This window comes from Manacus vitellinus, unplaced genomic scaffold, assembly GCF_001715985.3.
Source record: "Manacus vitellinus isolate BGI_N305 unplaced genomic scaffold, ASM171598v3 scaffold_13_pilon, whole genome shotgun sequence".
NCBI lineage: Eukaryota > Metazoa > Chordata > Aves > Passeriformes > Pipridae > Manacus > Manacus vitellinus.
In genome coordinates this window covers 18,716,125-18,730,659 of record NW_021938999.1, presented here as the reverse complement: position 1 = coordinate 18,730,659, position 14,535 = coordinate 18,716,125, and the positions used below count along the sequence as shown (strand labels likewise).

The window sequence follows — 14,535 nt, the reverse complement described above, 5'->3', positions numbered from 1 at the left end:
TTGTTGCTGGTAAGGCAGTAACAGTCTTTGGCTGTGGGATGGCCTATTTACTTCAAAGTGGTTCTTATATCACTCTTTAATTTGGGAATTCCTGCCTTTAGGAACCCTTTTCTTGTATTATTGAAAATTACGTAATTTCTAAAAGTCCAATGTATTTTTCATTCACTAGGTTATTTTCTTAATTATATTTGCTGGAGATAGCTTCAATTGCAGTTTTGTTCACCTTCAATTTATGTTCTTATTTCTAAAGCCTTTGGCAGTCTTTCAAAGAGTGTCCATACACACTGAATTTAGTTTCTCAGCTTTAGATGATAGTTCTCAATAAATCCACAAGCAGTGCTTGCAGAAGGGAGAGCACCTTCCCTTTTGTCCTCCTCTGAGCAGACCTCCAGAATAAATCATTATCCGAAACACTTCATTGATCTTAGTAAAGCTCTCCTTTCTGCCACATTCTATGGCTGATGAAGTTCCAGCTCCTATATCTCCAGTCTTGTGCCAGGTTTTACAGCAGCTGGAGCAGAAAGTAAAGAATCTGTAGTATATTAGTCTAAGTGTTGCTTTTTCATTCCAGGTGTCCAAAAGCTCTCCCATCACCCAGGTCAGGACAGCTTCCCATGACAGTTATTTTGCTCAGAAATTTTGCTTTGAAATATCAGTTCAGGTGGATTCACTAAAATGGTTTTACCTCTGATGGTGGGGGAGAGGGGCCAAATGGGACCTGGCAAGTAGGAAGTTGCTTCAGCAAGATCTGGCAGACTTTCAGCATATAGGGGTGGGGATGGAAAATGGCATTGCTCCTCCATGCTGAATATTCTTTTAAAACAGTTTCTTTTAAAGCAGTTTCACATCACCTTTTGTATATGTACTCTTGATATAGGTCATTACTACCCAGAGATAAAGTTTTTAATAGCACATCATGAAAGACAGAAGTGGACTAAGGGTTTTTCTAGATCCTGGATGACAAATATTTTGGTTCTGTATTTGAAATACAGCAGAATGATTTGCTCATATCATCTAAGGATAATGAAAGTGGTTTCAAATTTGTAGAAATTTAGATAGCTAGAAACATGTCTTGGGAATGGATCAGGTTGGGTTAATCTGTACCAAAAGGGAATTATTATTTGCCATACCATGGCCATGGTTGTGTGAGTTCAAAAAAGGCATTTGGGCTGCCCCACATACACATGGGCTGCTTAATCCGTCAACAAAAGGGAAAATACGAGAAAAGATAAAAAATGTTTGGCCAAAAAAATATTACACTAATAATTTACTAACGGAAACCAGGAGTTCCTTTAAAAATTCCATTCCTCTATGACAGTACAATAGAAAAATATTAGCACTCAAGGCTCTGAACTCTGCATCTCCTGGTAGTCTAGGGAAGATTGTGTCTATTCATGACCAGCAGAGCACAGTTTATTGGATTGAACACAGGCCAATTAATATCCCAAACAGGCCTCAGCTGGATGATTGTGTTTTGGGGAAAATGTTAGGCCCAGCTTTGTCATCAATAATGTCAACATGAAGCCTGAACTCACTATTGACATCGTGAAATGAGCTTGAATTTTAGATGCAGCATCCATAATTTGAAAAGAAGGTTCCTTACTTCTTACGAAGATAGTAACTAAAAGAAAATGGGGAAAAAAGAAGGCTTGGGGGTATCTAAAAGCATCTTGGTTAGTGACTAGACACCTATTTCTGCAAGAGGAAAAAGCTTTCTCAAACTACTTGGTAGGGAATAATTAGCAGCAACTGGAACTTCTCATTTGCAGACAAGATACAAACTAAAAGAGAGAAATATAAATTATTTGAAGAAGCTATCACAAAAAGCAGCACTATCTTGCCCTCCTGGTTTCCTCAGGCAGAGGCTGAAATCCTTCCCAGACGATTAGCAACAAAGACAATTTGTAGTTCAGTCCTCTAATGTTCTGTCAGATGGGGGAGCAGTGAAATCTAAGATAGGAAGCTTAAAGAGAGTAGATTTAAAGTAGGTATTGGGAAGAAATCCTTTTCTGTGAAGGTGGTGAGGCACTGGAACAGGTTATCTGGAAAACTTTTGGCTGCCCCATCCCTGGAAGTGTTCAAGGCCAGGTTGGATGGGACTTTGAGAAACCTGACCTAGTGGAAAGTGTCCCTGCCCATAGCAGGGGGGGTTGGAACAAGATGTTCTTTAAAGCCTCTTCCAAACCAAGCCAGATCTACTCATTTCTTCTTGCCTGGCACACCAGGAACCTGTGAAAGGAAGGAAGTTTCCCAACGACACCCCATGAATAGCAACCAATCCAATCGTCTTGGGGCACTCAGCCCTTATTAGGTCCTGCAGTTTCCAGAGAAGTGTGGATTTGTTTAAGGTGTAACAACTGAACACCCAAATGAGAAAAGAAGGGTATTTTCCTTGCTCCTTGGGCCAAACTTTCAGATATACAATTTTCAGGACATACAGTGTCTTGAGGGTAATGCAATGTTCTAGAAAGTTGGTTCTATTAATCTCACTCTTTTTTCAGTCTTTATGGGTTGGATTTTGTCAGATGAAGCAATGAATGTTTATGCCCGAGGTTTAGAAAGCAATAAAAATGTTTTATTTTCAACATGGGGACCTGTGCTTGTCTTTATTGGAATCACAGCCTAGGCCTTGTCTGGGAGAAAAATCACTAACGTGTTTGGGCTTGTGTAAATGAGGTCAGCAAGGAAAAAAAATTGTGACATGAGACTTTGAGTATTTTTGAACAGAAAGGAAGTATCTCCTGTAAACAAACTACGCATGTGACTACAACCTCTTGTATGTAAATAATGTAATCTGGGCTACCATAGCTATTAATGCTCTTTGAAAGATACAAAACTTTCATGAAGGGATGTAGGAAGTAATGGAATCACCAACATGAGAATGAATGAACGTTTATGTCATGTTTTTTTAAAATCGAGTAGTCCTCAGAAACAGAAAAAAACATGGTACTGCTTTTTCAGAAATAAAAGTTTCTTTAGGTAATAAAGGTAAATAACTGCATTCACTATTTAAGAAAAAAGGTTTTCCCTGATTTTCCCTGAATTAGGACCTTTAAAATGAACTTTTTTATGGATAAGTTGTCCTTTAGAATGGAATTTAATTGCAGCCTTCTATTGATCAAGCAGTACTGTTATGAAACTCTCTCCTGTACTGTTTTCCCAGGAATAACATGTTGGGGTTTTTCTCAGGAGAGTAACAGCTTATTTCAGTGCTCTCTGTGGTGCTTTGTTTAGATACACACACACCTGTACATGGATTTGTAGATGCTTGTGCCTATGCAAGCAGATAAGCACTTCTAAACAAAGGCTCCGGGGGAGTTACATGCCCAGAATCAGGACACTTAATTGGTTTTTATGTCTGTAAAAATCTCCTGCCAGCTGTTACGGCAAAAAGTTGCCTTCCTATTTTGTCAGCTCTCCCAGCCTCTGTAATAGGAAGGGGAAAATGAAACAGTGTTATCTCTAGTGAGTACAGCAAATCTCGGATCCTGACCAGCATCAGACGTAAACTTAGCCTGTGCTGGTGCAGTTCATACACAGGCTAAAAGGATGCTCCTCTGTGCCTTTATATGAAATATGTATGGGATTGCTGCAGAGTCTGAAGCATTTTCTCCTTCCCTACTCACATGTTATCATCTTTAGGTCAATAGCAAAGCACACTGTCACAAGGGACCTGGTGTCTCTCTCTCTGTTTAAAAGATATATAAGCTCGATGCATAAAGTAGGTGTTTGTGGTTGACACCTTCAAAATCATGTGCTTGAATGTAGTTTGATAAACATGAATCTCAGAAATGGGAGATTTATTTCACCATTTTCTTAATTTCATAATTATTACCTTTTGCTATTTTTTCCCTTGTTTCCCTCTAGGACTTTGGAGCTCTACAATTATTTTCATTTTAAAGGCTATGGTATAGGTGACTTTTTTAAAGCTTCAGGGGTTCCTTACTTTTCTACAGCAACTCTTAAATTTTTGAAGTGGTAGAAGCCATCTGTCTCAACAGATCATGTTCTTTTACACTGAATGACGAACCAGTATTTCAGTTGATTTAGACTTAAAACCATCTTGAAAAGGAGGGAATTTCATAAAGCTGCCAATTTTTGTGTCTTCTATTAAGTTCCTAACATTCTGCTCTGTAGATTGCTAGGGTGGTGTCTGTCCCTCCCAGATGGGAAAGTAGGGTACAGATAAAAAATAGTTTTCTCAATGTCAAAAGGAAAGACATTGAGAGAAATTAACTGAATATCTCCACCTAGTCCCTTACCAATAATCATCCTACTCCTTGGACTTCTGTGAAGGATAGAAAACCAGAGGTAAATATTTGAACAGTCTATTAAAGACAGATATGGATACGGAGCCACTAATTTTCCTTTGTCTCTTTGGAAATGGTTTCCTAAACATTTCACAGTATGCATTCAGCATAACTTAATTACTCTTAGATTTATTCTTCATTGCTGCATGAGATGGCATTGGGAGTGTAGAAATGCAGCTGTGGTCCATGTGAAAACATGGCCTTCACAACAAAGCACTTATTGAGGTCATTATCGATGTTTTTATTTTCTGGACTATGTTATGAAGGCAGCCTGAACAATAACCTTTTCACAAGGCTTCATAAGGACCTCTTGGTGCTCACTGTATGACCTGACACCAAAAGAATGGAAATGCAAAGACAGACAGTGTTGGCTTTGGCTCCTCAGTCTGCTGTGGCGCCGGAACGGTTAACGGCTGCTATTTTCTTCTCTACCAAATTTGACCCATGACTCTGCCAAATGGAATGAAAGAAGCAGATTGGGGGGTGCAAGTAGCTCTTTTTGAACATGTCTGGCAAATACAAGGAGCTTTTCTTCTCTTTCATTCTTTCTTTTGGGTTAGGAAGGGCAAGCCCTGCCTCGGACTACAGAAGTGTTCTCGCTCCGTCAGTGCTGCAGAACGAAGAAACCCTCCTGCTGGCCAATAAAGAGAAATTTAGCAGAGGATGTAAATGTTGGGCTCGTATGCTGTTTAAAGCAAACTACGAACACCTTAAAAACAATTAGGCTGATGGGAGTTTGGGGATGACTGTCTCTTCAGAGAGGCTGGAAAGCATTTCTCTCATAATGAAGTATGTCGTAATAGTGATTTTCTGCTAGGTGAATAGGCACAAAACACATCTTTGTTCACAAGGCTTTTTATTGCGGCAGTTGTCATGAGCAAAACCTGAAAGTACTTGAAAATCCATTAAAATCACCATCAGTATTAAAAAAATACCATCTCTTGAAAGTTTGTCTCTGCAGACTGTAGAAGCGAAAAGTCGATAAGTATGAGACACATTTATGCAATTTAAGATTAATGATTAACTGTTAAAGTGCAGGCTTTGTACAATGAGCAAGGAAACAAAACCCTTCAATCTCTGCAGCTGCTGGATGAAGCCAACTTCTAAGTTACTGTGTGTGATAAGATGTGCTGAATCCCAGCCCAGTTGGTCATTGACCCGCCCTGAATCAGCGACTACTGTCTCCAGGGTGTTTTGGTTACAGTTCTCTCTTTCCCAAAGTGTAATTGTCAGATGGATTTATGTCTGTTTGTGACTGGTTTTCCTCTGGTTCTGTACAAGTACCGGTGCACGATTTTGGGCATTTCTTAGACTTAAAATTTCTTGTCTCCCAAATGATGTATTTCACAAAGAGAGAATGGACTGGCTTTGAAGATTCATAATAATACTTGGATTTACTTATACCAGTTCTAGAAGTAAGAGCTTTAATTATTTTTTTATTCAGCAGAATTATCGAATTCAGCCAAATTTTTTTCATACATCCAGGCCATGAACAAGTGCTCAAGTTCCCAAGTTAAAACAGCAACTTGCCAACTTTAAAACATTTGGCTGGTCAGCAGGAAAGAAAAAGCTGCTTGTAAAGTACTGGAATGCATTTTCAATTAGTCACTCCATTGCTTAAAAGGCGAGGCATTAGGGACTGGGAGGAGAGGCAGGGGGATGGCAAGGCTGATGGGGAGGGACAGCATGAGACAGTCTGGAGAAGAGCCTTTATCAGCCCCCAACAGCAGCCCTGAAGTTGGAGGCCACTCTTTAATAGTTGAGCTTTTGTTTAACAACAGGCTCCCCCGGGAGAATGAGGTTTTCCTGGTAAAAGACCAAGATTTCTTTCAAATAACTTAATATTGCTTTGTATGAAAGAGCAATGGAAAATATGGCTTGGGAAGATGCTAGAAGGTTATTTCTCTACTACTGCCTGATAACCAGGCTGCTGGGCACCCTGGCTAAAAGGTTGTGCTTTGGCAGACCTTCCTTGGCTCCTAAAATATTTTGAATGAGATAACACCCTTGAAAGAAGATGAAATAATGAACCCAAACCGCTTACTATACTTGGTTTATTATCCTGCCCAAGACTATCAAGTTCTCAGTCCAATAGTTTTCTGGTAAAGAAATACCTGGAGGGGGGAAAAAAAAATCTCGTGACATAAAATCACCTTTCTAATCCTCAGTAGCCATCATTCCTCATGCTTTTTTAAATACTTTGTCCTGTACTTGACCTTCAGATGTTTGTAGCTAGCTGATCTGGGACTTTTTTGACTCCACAGCTGTCTAAACTAAGGATGATGACATTGCTTAGAGATCCTTTTGTGTATGTGTGTATACAGTAATGTTGTTTTCAAAAGTACATATATATATATTTACTTTAACATGACTCAAAAATCTTGGAAAGCTTGTACTTCTTTATCATATTAACCGAGAACTGATAAGCTCTCACTGGGGGGACATGTTATGGCACGAAAGACCCAAATTATACAATAGGCTGGATTTCAGCAGGTAGAGGAACTTTCAAGACACTTGCCTTCTGGCTAACTGTAATAAATTTGCTTAAGTAATATTTCACAGATGTGCTGGCGGTTTCTTGGCAAACAAGTTGAAGATCATAGGAAATTTCTTTACTTAAAGCATAAAAATAAAAGTTTTGCAGGCCAAGTCCTTAACCCCAACAGAAGAAAACATTTAGCTAAAAGCTGGGATGAAGTCCACTATCTAAGCACAAGAGTTAAAATAATTTTACAGAGGGTTTCTGTCTTTTTTCTGTTTTATTTGTTTTCTCCTACTATAGCTACACGCTGTATGAAATGCGTGAGGCTGTTTTGGAAAATCCGTTGCCTGTCGCAAGTTTCTCTGTACTAAACTTGATCTCCTGGTTTTATTTTTAGAAAGCTTATAGTGGCTTTCTTCAGTGTTGTAGGAAAAGCTGGCAAAAGGCCAGCCAGGTCCAGCAAAAAGGACACATGGCTTTCGCTCCAGACATGAAAAGTTTAAGATGAAAATAATTAAAATAACCATAATAATTGGAAATGGGAAAGGCACAAGTATATTTGTTCCTACAGTATAGTTTTCACAAGGATATGTTGGAGGAAATAATAGAGTGCTTTCTGTGGGAAGATAGTGAAAAATATGGGAAAATATAAATGTAGTTGTTAGAGATAAAATTCTGGAAATAGATATAGTTTGTGGAATTTTTTTGATGAACAGATTAAGAAACACTGAGGATCTTGATGCACCAGAGTTCAGGGCAGGTCTAGCAGTGATCTGAAAGGGAGGACAGGGCTGATATGTTTCTCTTGGCCTTGGTTTTTCCATATTTTTCCACTCCATCTTGAGTGTCTTGTCCTTGAGGTCTAGGGATACAGGAACTTCTGACCTTAATGTAAAGGTCTCTTACCCTTGTAGCTCTCAGACTCCTGACCCACACAGAAATTGAAAAAACTTAGGTCCCCAAGTGGGGTATAAAGACAAAACATCTGCCCCTTTCTTGCTTTGACCTCTAACACTGTATAGATAGGATGTGAAAAGGACTCAAACTGAGCTCGCCAACAGGACAGGATAGGACAGGATATTTTGAAAGTTCTGTTCTTTGCAGGTTAAGCTTGAAGCCTTTCTTAATTTCAGCCTCCTCATCAATATGATATATTCTATGAGAAGTTTACATGGGAAAATAGGTGACTCTAGCTCTAAAACCAACAAATGTGGCAGTGAGGTGGAGAGGAAAGAGAAAAGGCACTGTGCTGTAACCACTGATGTCCTGCCCAGCCTCAAATGAGGGATTAACTTGTGTAAGGGTGGTTTACAAACTTTTGGGAGGAAACAGAGACACTGACCAATCTCTTTCTATTTGCTTTCCATCAGCTCAGCTCCACAAAGAAACAACTGAATTTAATTTTCCATTACAAGCATCTAACCCATCAGCTGTAGGTAAATAAACGTAGGGCCCAAAGTTTCCAGAGTTGGATACAACCCTATCTCTGCAGAAGTGCTTAGAGATATGTGTGTATCAGGTGAGAAACACCCTGTGCCACAGTGGTATTGGGAAGGAGGTGGAACATCTGCAACCTCCAGCTGTCCTCCACCCTCCTTCCCAATATCTGCACCTGCAATCTCACCGACCCATGTCCCTGATGTGTTTATCCTTGTTACGCCCCTCGGAGATAAAGCAAAACTGTTGGAAGCGTTGCCTAGGGGAGGATGTAAAATTCCAAGGTCTGAACTTGAGACCTGACTTGATAAACTGATCGACTGATACGGCCCCACATGCTGAGCCAGGAGCTTCACCTGGCTGTGGGGGGGGAAACAGGCAGGAGATGACTCAGTGTTTCTCCTAAATGAGGGGTCAATGAAGCTCTGGCCTTTGAACAAAGAAAGCATTTTGTATCCAGGTAGTTTAAAACTGGTTGTTTCTGTTTGACCACTATCTCGAGGCTGCTGTCTGGCAGACTAAATGGTCACGTTATCTTTTTTGGGCAGTGGGAAGCGTCAGTGTCACCTTCTGGCAAGGGCAAGACTGTGCTGCCTTTGTACAACCAGCAAAGGAGGGGTTCAGGCTGCCCAAACCCAGCCTACAGCATACCAGGGAGCCCTGAAACAGTTCAGACACAGCTCGAGTTTTAACTCACCGAAGGAGGAGGCAGTGGAAGACTTAAAATAGCCTTAAAAGTTTATTATGTCTTATAATACCCTTTATTATGTTTTCATGAGTGTGTCACTCACTGCCAAATCTCCCAAATCTCTATGTGACCATCATGTTACTGCTTCTTTGCAACTTACAAGGGCTGATCTTAATTTTTTTTTTTTTTTTGGAGAACTGGTGGCAGAGGGAAACTAGGAGCATATGCTTGTGATATAAATAGCAAAGTGGAAGTTTCTGCCATTTGGGGTAGTTTGGTTCTGACTGAACACTTCATGAGGTACAGTTTTGCTTTTTTCCCCAAGAAGAATTTTAATTTGGGAATTTCCAGGAATCCTAATGAATCCGTGGAGCTCAAGGAGAGGGTACAGTCACTCACAGGATGGATGGAAAACATTTAGAGGGGGAAAAATGCAAAAGAGAAGTCTTTAAATACAAGGAAATCAATGTCAAAATGTTACAGAAACACAAAAGAAGACAATCATCTAGATGTTCCTAAGTAAACACACACTAACAGCAGCTACACAACTTTTCACATCACCATAGTAATCTGGAGGATGCTTTACCATTTATATTTTAAGTAGCAACAAAAAAGAAATGCATTTAATGGAACTATATAGACACTTTTTCCCCTTTCAAACAGCCAAAGGGTTACATCTGGCTTTGAATTATTAGACCTTTTATTATTCCACCATAATACTAGTCTTGCTTTAAATCAGACTATTTTCAGGCACAGCTTCAGTGTATAAGTTCTTTAAATTCTAAGATATTTAAAAAATAAAGAAGGGGGAGAAAGATTCTTCTGTATACAAAAGGTTGTGAACTATTTTTAATGTGTCTATCTCTCTATATGGGGGTGAGGGATAGGGGGAGGAGGGAAGGGTGGGAAAGGAGTTGTACTAGTTGTACTCCTTTAAAAGCGTCAAACTCCAACCTGCACAGAACAGGGAAAGGGAGACCCCCCCCCCAACAACCTTCAGAAAATAATATAAAAGCAAACCTCAGAGGTGGAAGAAAATACCCAAAAGGAGAAGACTGCAGCTTGCAGTAATCTGTAAATGATTGCTGGCAAAGGCTGGAGGCTTCGAGCTTGAGCTGTGTTTGTTCCAAAAGAAAGCCAAGAAGGACGGTGTTAATAAAGAGAGATTTAACTGAGGGCTGTGCTTGGAATAAAGTGGACTACAAAAAGGTCAAATTTGATCAGTTGGAGCAGATTACAAGGGCTTTAAAAGGTAGTGGTGAAGAAATGAAACTGGGACTGTGAAGCAATATAGCACAAGATTGATTTTGGGGGTGGAGAGAAGCTGGGACAAGTGCTTATCAGCTTGAGAAGGAGGAAGAGCTGTGCCGGGTTTGTTGTCATTCCCACACTGAGTAGAGTACTTGCTGCTTTTGTGGTTAGCCTTCCCTGCCGTGGTTGTTCTTCCTTTTTTTATTTTAACTTATATATATTTTATTGTTATTATTACTACAATGGTGTCTATAATCTCTGACTTGGATCCTCTGAAAAGCTGGAAAGTTTTAAGGTAGGCCTATGTTTTCTTCTGTTTGGTACAGACATTTTGGGTTTAGACCTAAATTAACTGGAGCTTGAGTTATAATCGAAATGTGAGCCCTGGGCTTAAGTAAGAAAGGAGTTTCTAGTAATTAGAGCCCTTTTAAGATACAGCAAAACCTTTGAGCAGATGTTTAGAGAGACTCGAGAGAGATTTTTTAAATATACTTCTCAGTCTTACAGCGCAGTGAGGATTTTTTTTATTATTATTATTTCTTCTTTAAGGAAAGATTGCTCCATAAATTCAACTTAATAGTAAAGGCTCACACCAGTTGCAACTGCAGCATTAACTCTCCGCTTCCCTCACTGTACTCTGCATGGGAATGGGTGGGAAACACCAGAGGAGCGAAAAAAACAACATGAAAGTTGACCGAGAAGTGGAAAATAGTCTTGGGGGAAGGAAGGGGGACTAAAGTCCTTGTTTCATGTTGTTGTTGAAACTTCCACACTTTGTTGTCTCTCCTAAGGCATGTGTTTGGCACTTAAAAGTTGCTACTTTTTTACCTTTTTATTTTTTTACCTTCAGTGCTGCTTTTTTTTTTTTTAAATTTGCATAGTGAAAAATGGTAACTTGAACTGCTAAAAAGGATAAGGGGTGGGGAGGGAATCCCCGTTAATGCCTGCTGCAGATATCAAAGATCCACAGTGTTAAATATCCGTACTTAATCCTGCTGTAAATGCCCGGTGTTGCTTTATTGAGAATCCGGACATATAAAACTTTGCAGATGGTTTGCAGAAACTTCACTAAGACATTGGAAACGTGGGAATGTAGATGGCAAAATTATAAAATTAGTTAAATTTAAAGTTTCATAGATTTCCCTCAGCTTTTATGTAAAGCATGAAGCTGCACCTAATAATCTTTTTTAAAATGAGTAAACTGCAGGGGTTGGGGGGTATGAATTGTGATATTACTATTATATGTATGCAATAATAATATTTTAAAGTATACTTTAGCTTCTTGATACAATGTTTTAAAGATCTTACTGTGTTCTGAACTGACAGGGGAAAAACAACCCTTCAAAGTCAAAATATAAACTCTACTTACACGACTAAGGCTTTTTTTCCCTCACTGAACTTTCTATTTTAGACGTCTAAAATTCTCTGACCGTTTTCTGAGCCTCTCTGTAGGAATGTGGACTGGGATCCTCTCTCCTTGTCTGTGGTATGAGACTTGGCACGGCGGGCTTATTGCAAGTTTATTTTATTTTATTTTTCAAGTCATTTAGGGCTGTCGGCACAGAATGACGAGTTTCTATCTGACTTCCAAAAGTTCAGCGAGGACGTCGGCTCAAATGTAGCGCTGTGCAGGATGGTGGAGCGCGGGGCTGTGATTGGCATCCGGGCTGGGTGATCACCCCGCATCGGCCCGGAGCCGGGGTGACTTTTGTGAGTCACCACCGACGAATGTCAGTGAAGTGTTTTTGCAGAGCTCCATATGTGTTGTTTTACGGCGTGTGTGCTCCAGAAAAGCTATTCTAGGAATTGTTTTAAGTTTATCTAGCTCTATGAGACTATTTCTGATTGCTCTGCTAGACAAGTCAGGTGACGCCAAGTTTGTGCTGAGTTCAGGGGTGACACAGAGGACTTGAAAGTCATGAAGATTTAAGGAGGAGACAATGTTGCCCTCTCTAAGAATCCTGTTTACTTAGAAAAATTATGTGTTTACACGATTGTAGAAGAAATATCTCCCTGGCACTTTTCCCCTACAACATGCCTGAAGTTTCCCAACTTCGTGTGTGAATCTGGAGATTGCAACTGTATGGAGACAAAGTCAGTCAAAGATGTGATTATATCTGGATATTTCTGTGTGTGATCACAGCAGCAGCTCTGCCTAGATGTGACAATGTGCAGCTCAACTACAGGATGTAGACGGTTAAGAGGTGGGAAAAGGCAATATGTAATACAAGTGGAATGATTACTGACAGAACAAAAAAAAAAGAGCTAGAAGTCAACATGCAGCTCAAATGGCTTGTGACTTATTACACTGCAATGCCACTTTTACCTTTTCTTATATATTTTAGTTCTTTTTCTGCAGGCTAATTTTCAACATTTGATGCCTCTGAGGTTCCTGGTTTTAGTGTCTCCCCTCCATGAACCTAAGGAGCCTGTAGCTAATATTTATAAGAAATAGAGGAATGTTTCTATGTGTTTCTTTTAGGTGCACAAAACAATTCTTTCAGACTCAAATGAGTTGCTGTAGCAAATGCCACGATCAGCCACAGAGTACAGCAGCAAATTCTCAATTTCGTTTTCCTTCTGCACCCCCTGTAATTTTTTCTGGGACTCGTTCAGTTTGAGACCTGCTTAGCTGGAAAAAGACTGAACGATGCAGATCCTGTGGAGGCAGCAGGTGGGAATACTTACACTGGGACTTAATAACTCCCAGGAGGAAAGAGCAGCTATGGGCTGCCTTAGTGCTGGTTACCCCCATCTCAGCTGAGCTCTGGCTCCTCTGCCCTGCTCCCCAAATCCACTGGAAGCTCATCCTCTGACCTCTGAATGAAGGTAATAATGAAGATAAAGGTGCAACATAACAACAGGCAAGGCTGTGGTTGGCGGTGAAGCCTAAAAGGAGGGAGAGAGGTGGTGTTGGAGGATGGCAGGGGTTTTGTTGGACTTCACCCAGCTGAGCTGGGAGAGCCAGCAGAGGTATTTAAACCAATAAATGGCAATATGATGTGTGTATATATAGTATTACATCAGGCCTCCCTCTTTTGTTGGGTCTGTCTGAGGTAGGACAGTGAGAGCTGCAATAATTTCTGGCAAGTCTCAACACCCTCTGGGTTCATGTTACAGTAAGAGGGGGAACACAAGTGCTCCAACACTTTTTAATGTGCATTTCTGGATTTCTTGATAGCGACCTGAATATCAGAGTTACTGGAAAGAGAGTCCATGGATTTTTTTTTTCCTCCTGTTTTCTCTTTTGGGATAAGCTCCCAGCACAAAATCCATGCTGTGACATTAAAATACCAGTGCCTGATCTCCCTTATAGATGCCTTCTCACTTTTGATAGTGTGATTACAATAAGTGCCATGTCTTGTTGTATTCCTTGGAGCCAGGAGAGATTGGCAAAACTTCAGACCTTTTTAAAATCCTTCAGAGCCTTACCAGCAAAGGGTGTGTGCTCATCCAGCCCTCCCCAGACACAGAAATCCCCTTTACCCATCCCCAAAATGAGATGGGAGTTAAGCCCCCTCAGTGCACAAGAGAGACCAAGATCAGCTGCTGTGACTTCAGAAAAGTCTCTAATCCCTGTTCAGAACTTCCTCTATGCTTCCAGGGTGTGGTTTTGTTCCTCTTATGTGACAGGGACAACTGTTTCTGAAGAGACATGTACTCTGGGCCCCTACAACAGCAAAAGCAGAGCAGTAGCCTGGCAAGGGGAGACATAAAAAGGAGGAGGAAAAAAAAAGTAATCCCTCAAGGCATGTCTCCTCTGTTGCTTTTCTCCCTTAATTTTTCTCCAGCAAGGCTAAATTCAGTACTATAAACCACATGAGTTACCTGTACACGTGAAGACCTTGTACCTTTGCATTCCTGTCTGAAGAAATATGTGACCTTTCTATGGCATATTACTAGGGAAAAAAAAATTTAAAGTTGGTTTTAACTTGACTTCACAACCTCAAGGTGAAATCCAAGCACAGAGTAGGAGTTTTCACTCAGATGAGTGGTCAGGTTACAGTCTGGGAAGCAGCAAGTCTTGCTGTGCTGCTCTGCATGCAGATCATCCTAATTTCACAAGTCCTATTCAACTGGCCCATCCAACTTGGCTGCTGGAGTTGGGAACATCTTGTTTGCAACACGTCATGTGTCAGGCGGATGTACCAATTCAAATGTTCTCTCCAAAATGTCTTTTTCCACCACAAACACCATCCAAACAGCCTGTTAATGGCTTGGCTTTTCAGGAAAAAAGTGGTTTTTTCGTGCTTGGCAAGTCAGTCCCGGCCAGGAAGAGCAATTTCAGCCTTGTTGATGTTTGTATTATGAGCTATTTTGGGCAAATAGTCCCATCCCCACACCCCGTTCCTGTGATTGCCTCTGAA

General features: G+C 40.4%; 1 protein-coding gene across 2 annotated transcripts in view; it reads left to right on the top strand.

The window, feature by feature from the left end:
• Positions 1-14,535, top strand: part of CELF2 (CUGBP Elav-like family member 2) — a 555,113-nt gene that overhangs the window by 167,334 nt on the left and 373,244 nt on the right. The window contains exon 1 of one of the 2 annotated variants that reach the window (XM_018068154.2): positions 10,118-10,463. The exons of the other annotated variant lie outside the window; for it this stretch is intronic. Within the exon in view, the coding sequence (XP_017923643.1) occupies positions 10,411-10,463 (53 nt within the window). The 5' untranslated portion in view covers positions 10,118-10,410. Of the gene's footprint in view, positions 1-10,117; positions 10,464-14,535 lie in introns of those variants that run through there. 2 annotated transcript variants of the gene reach the window in all.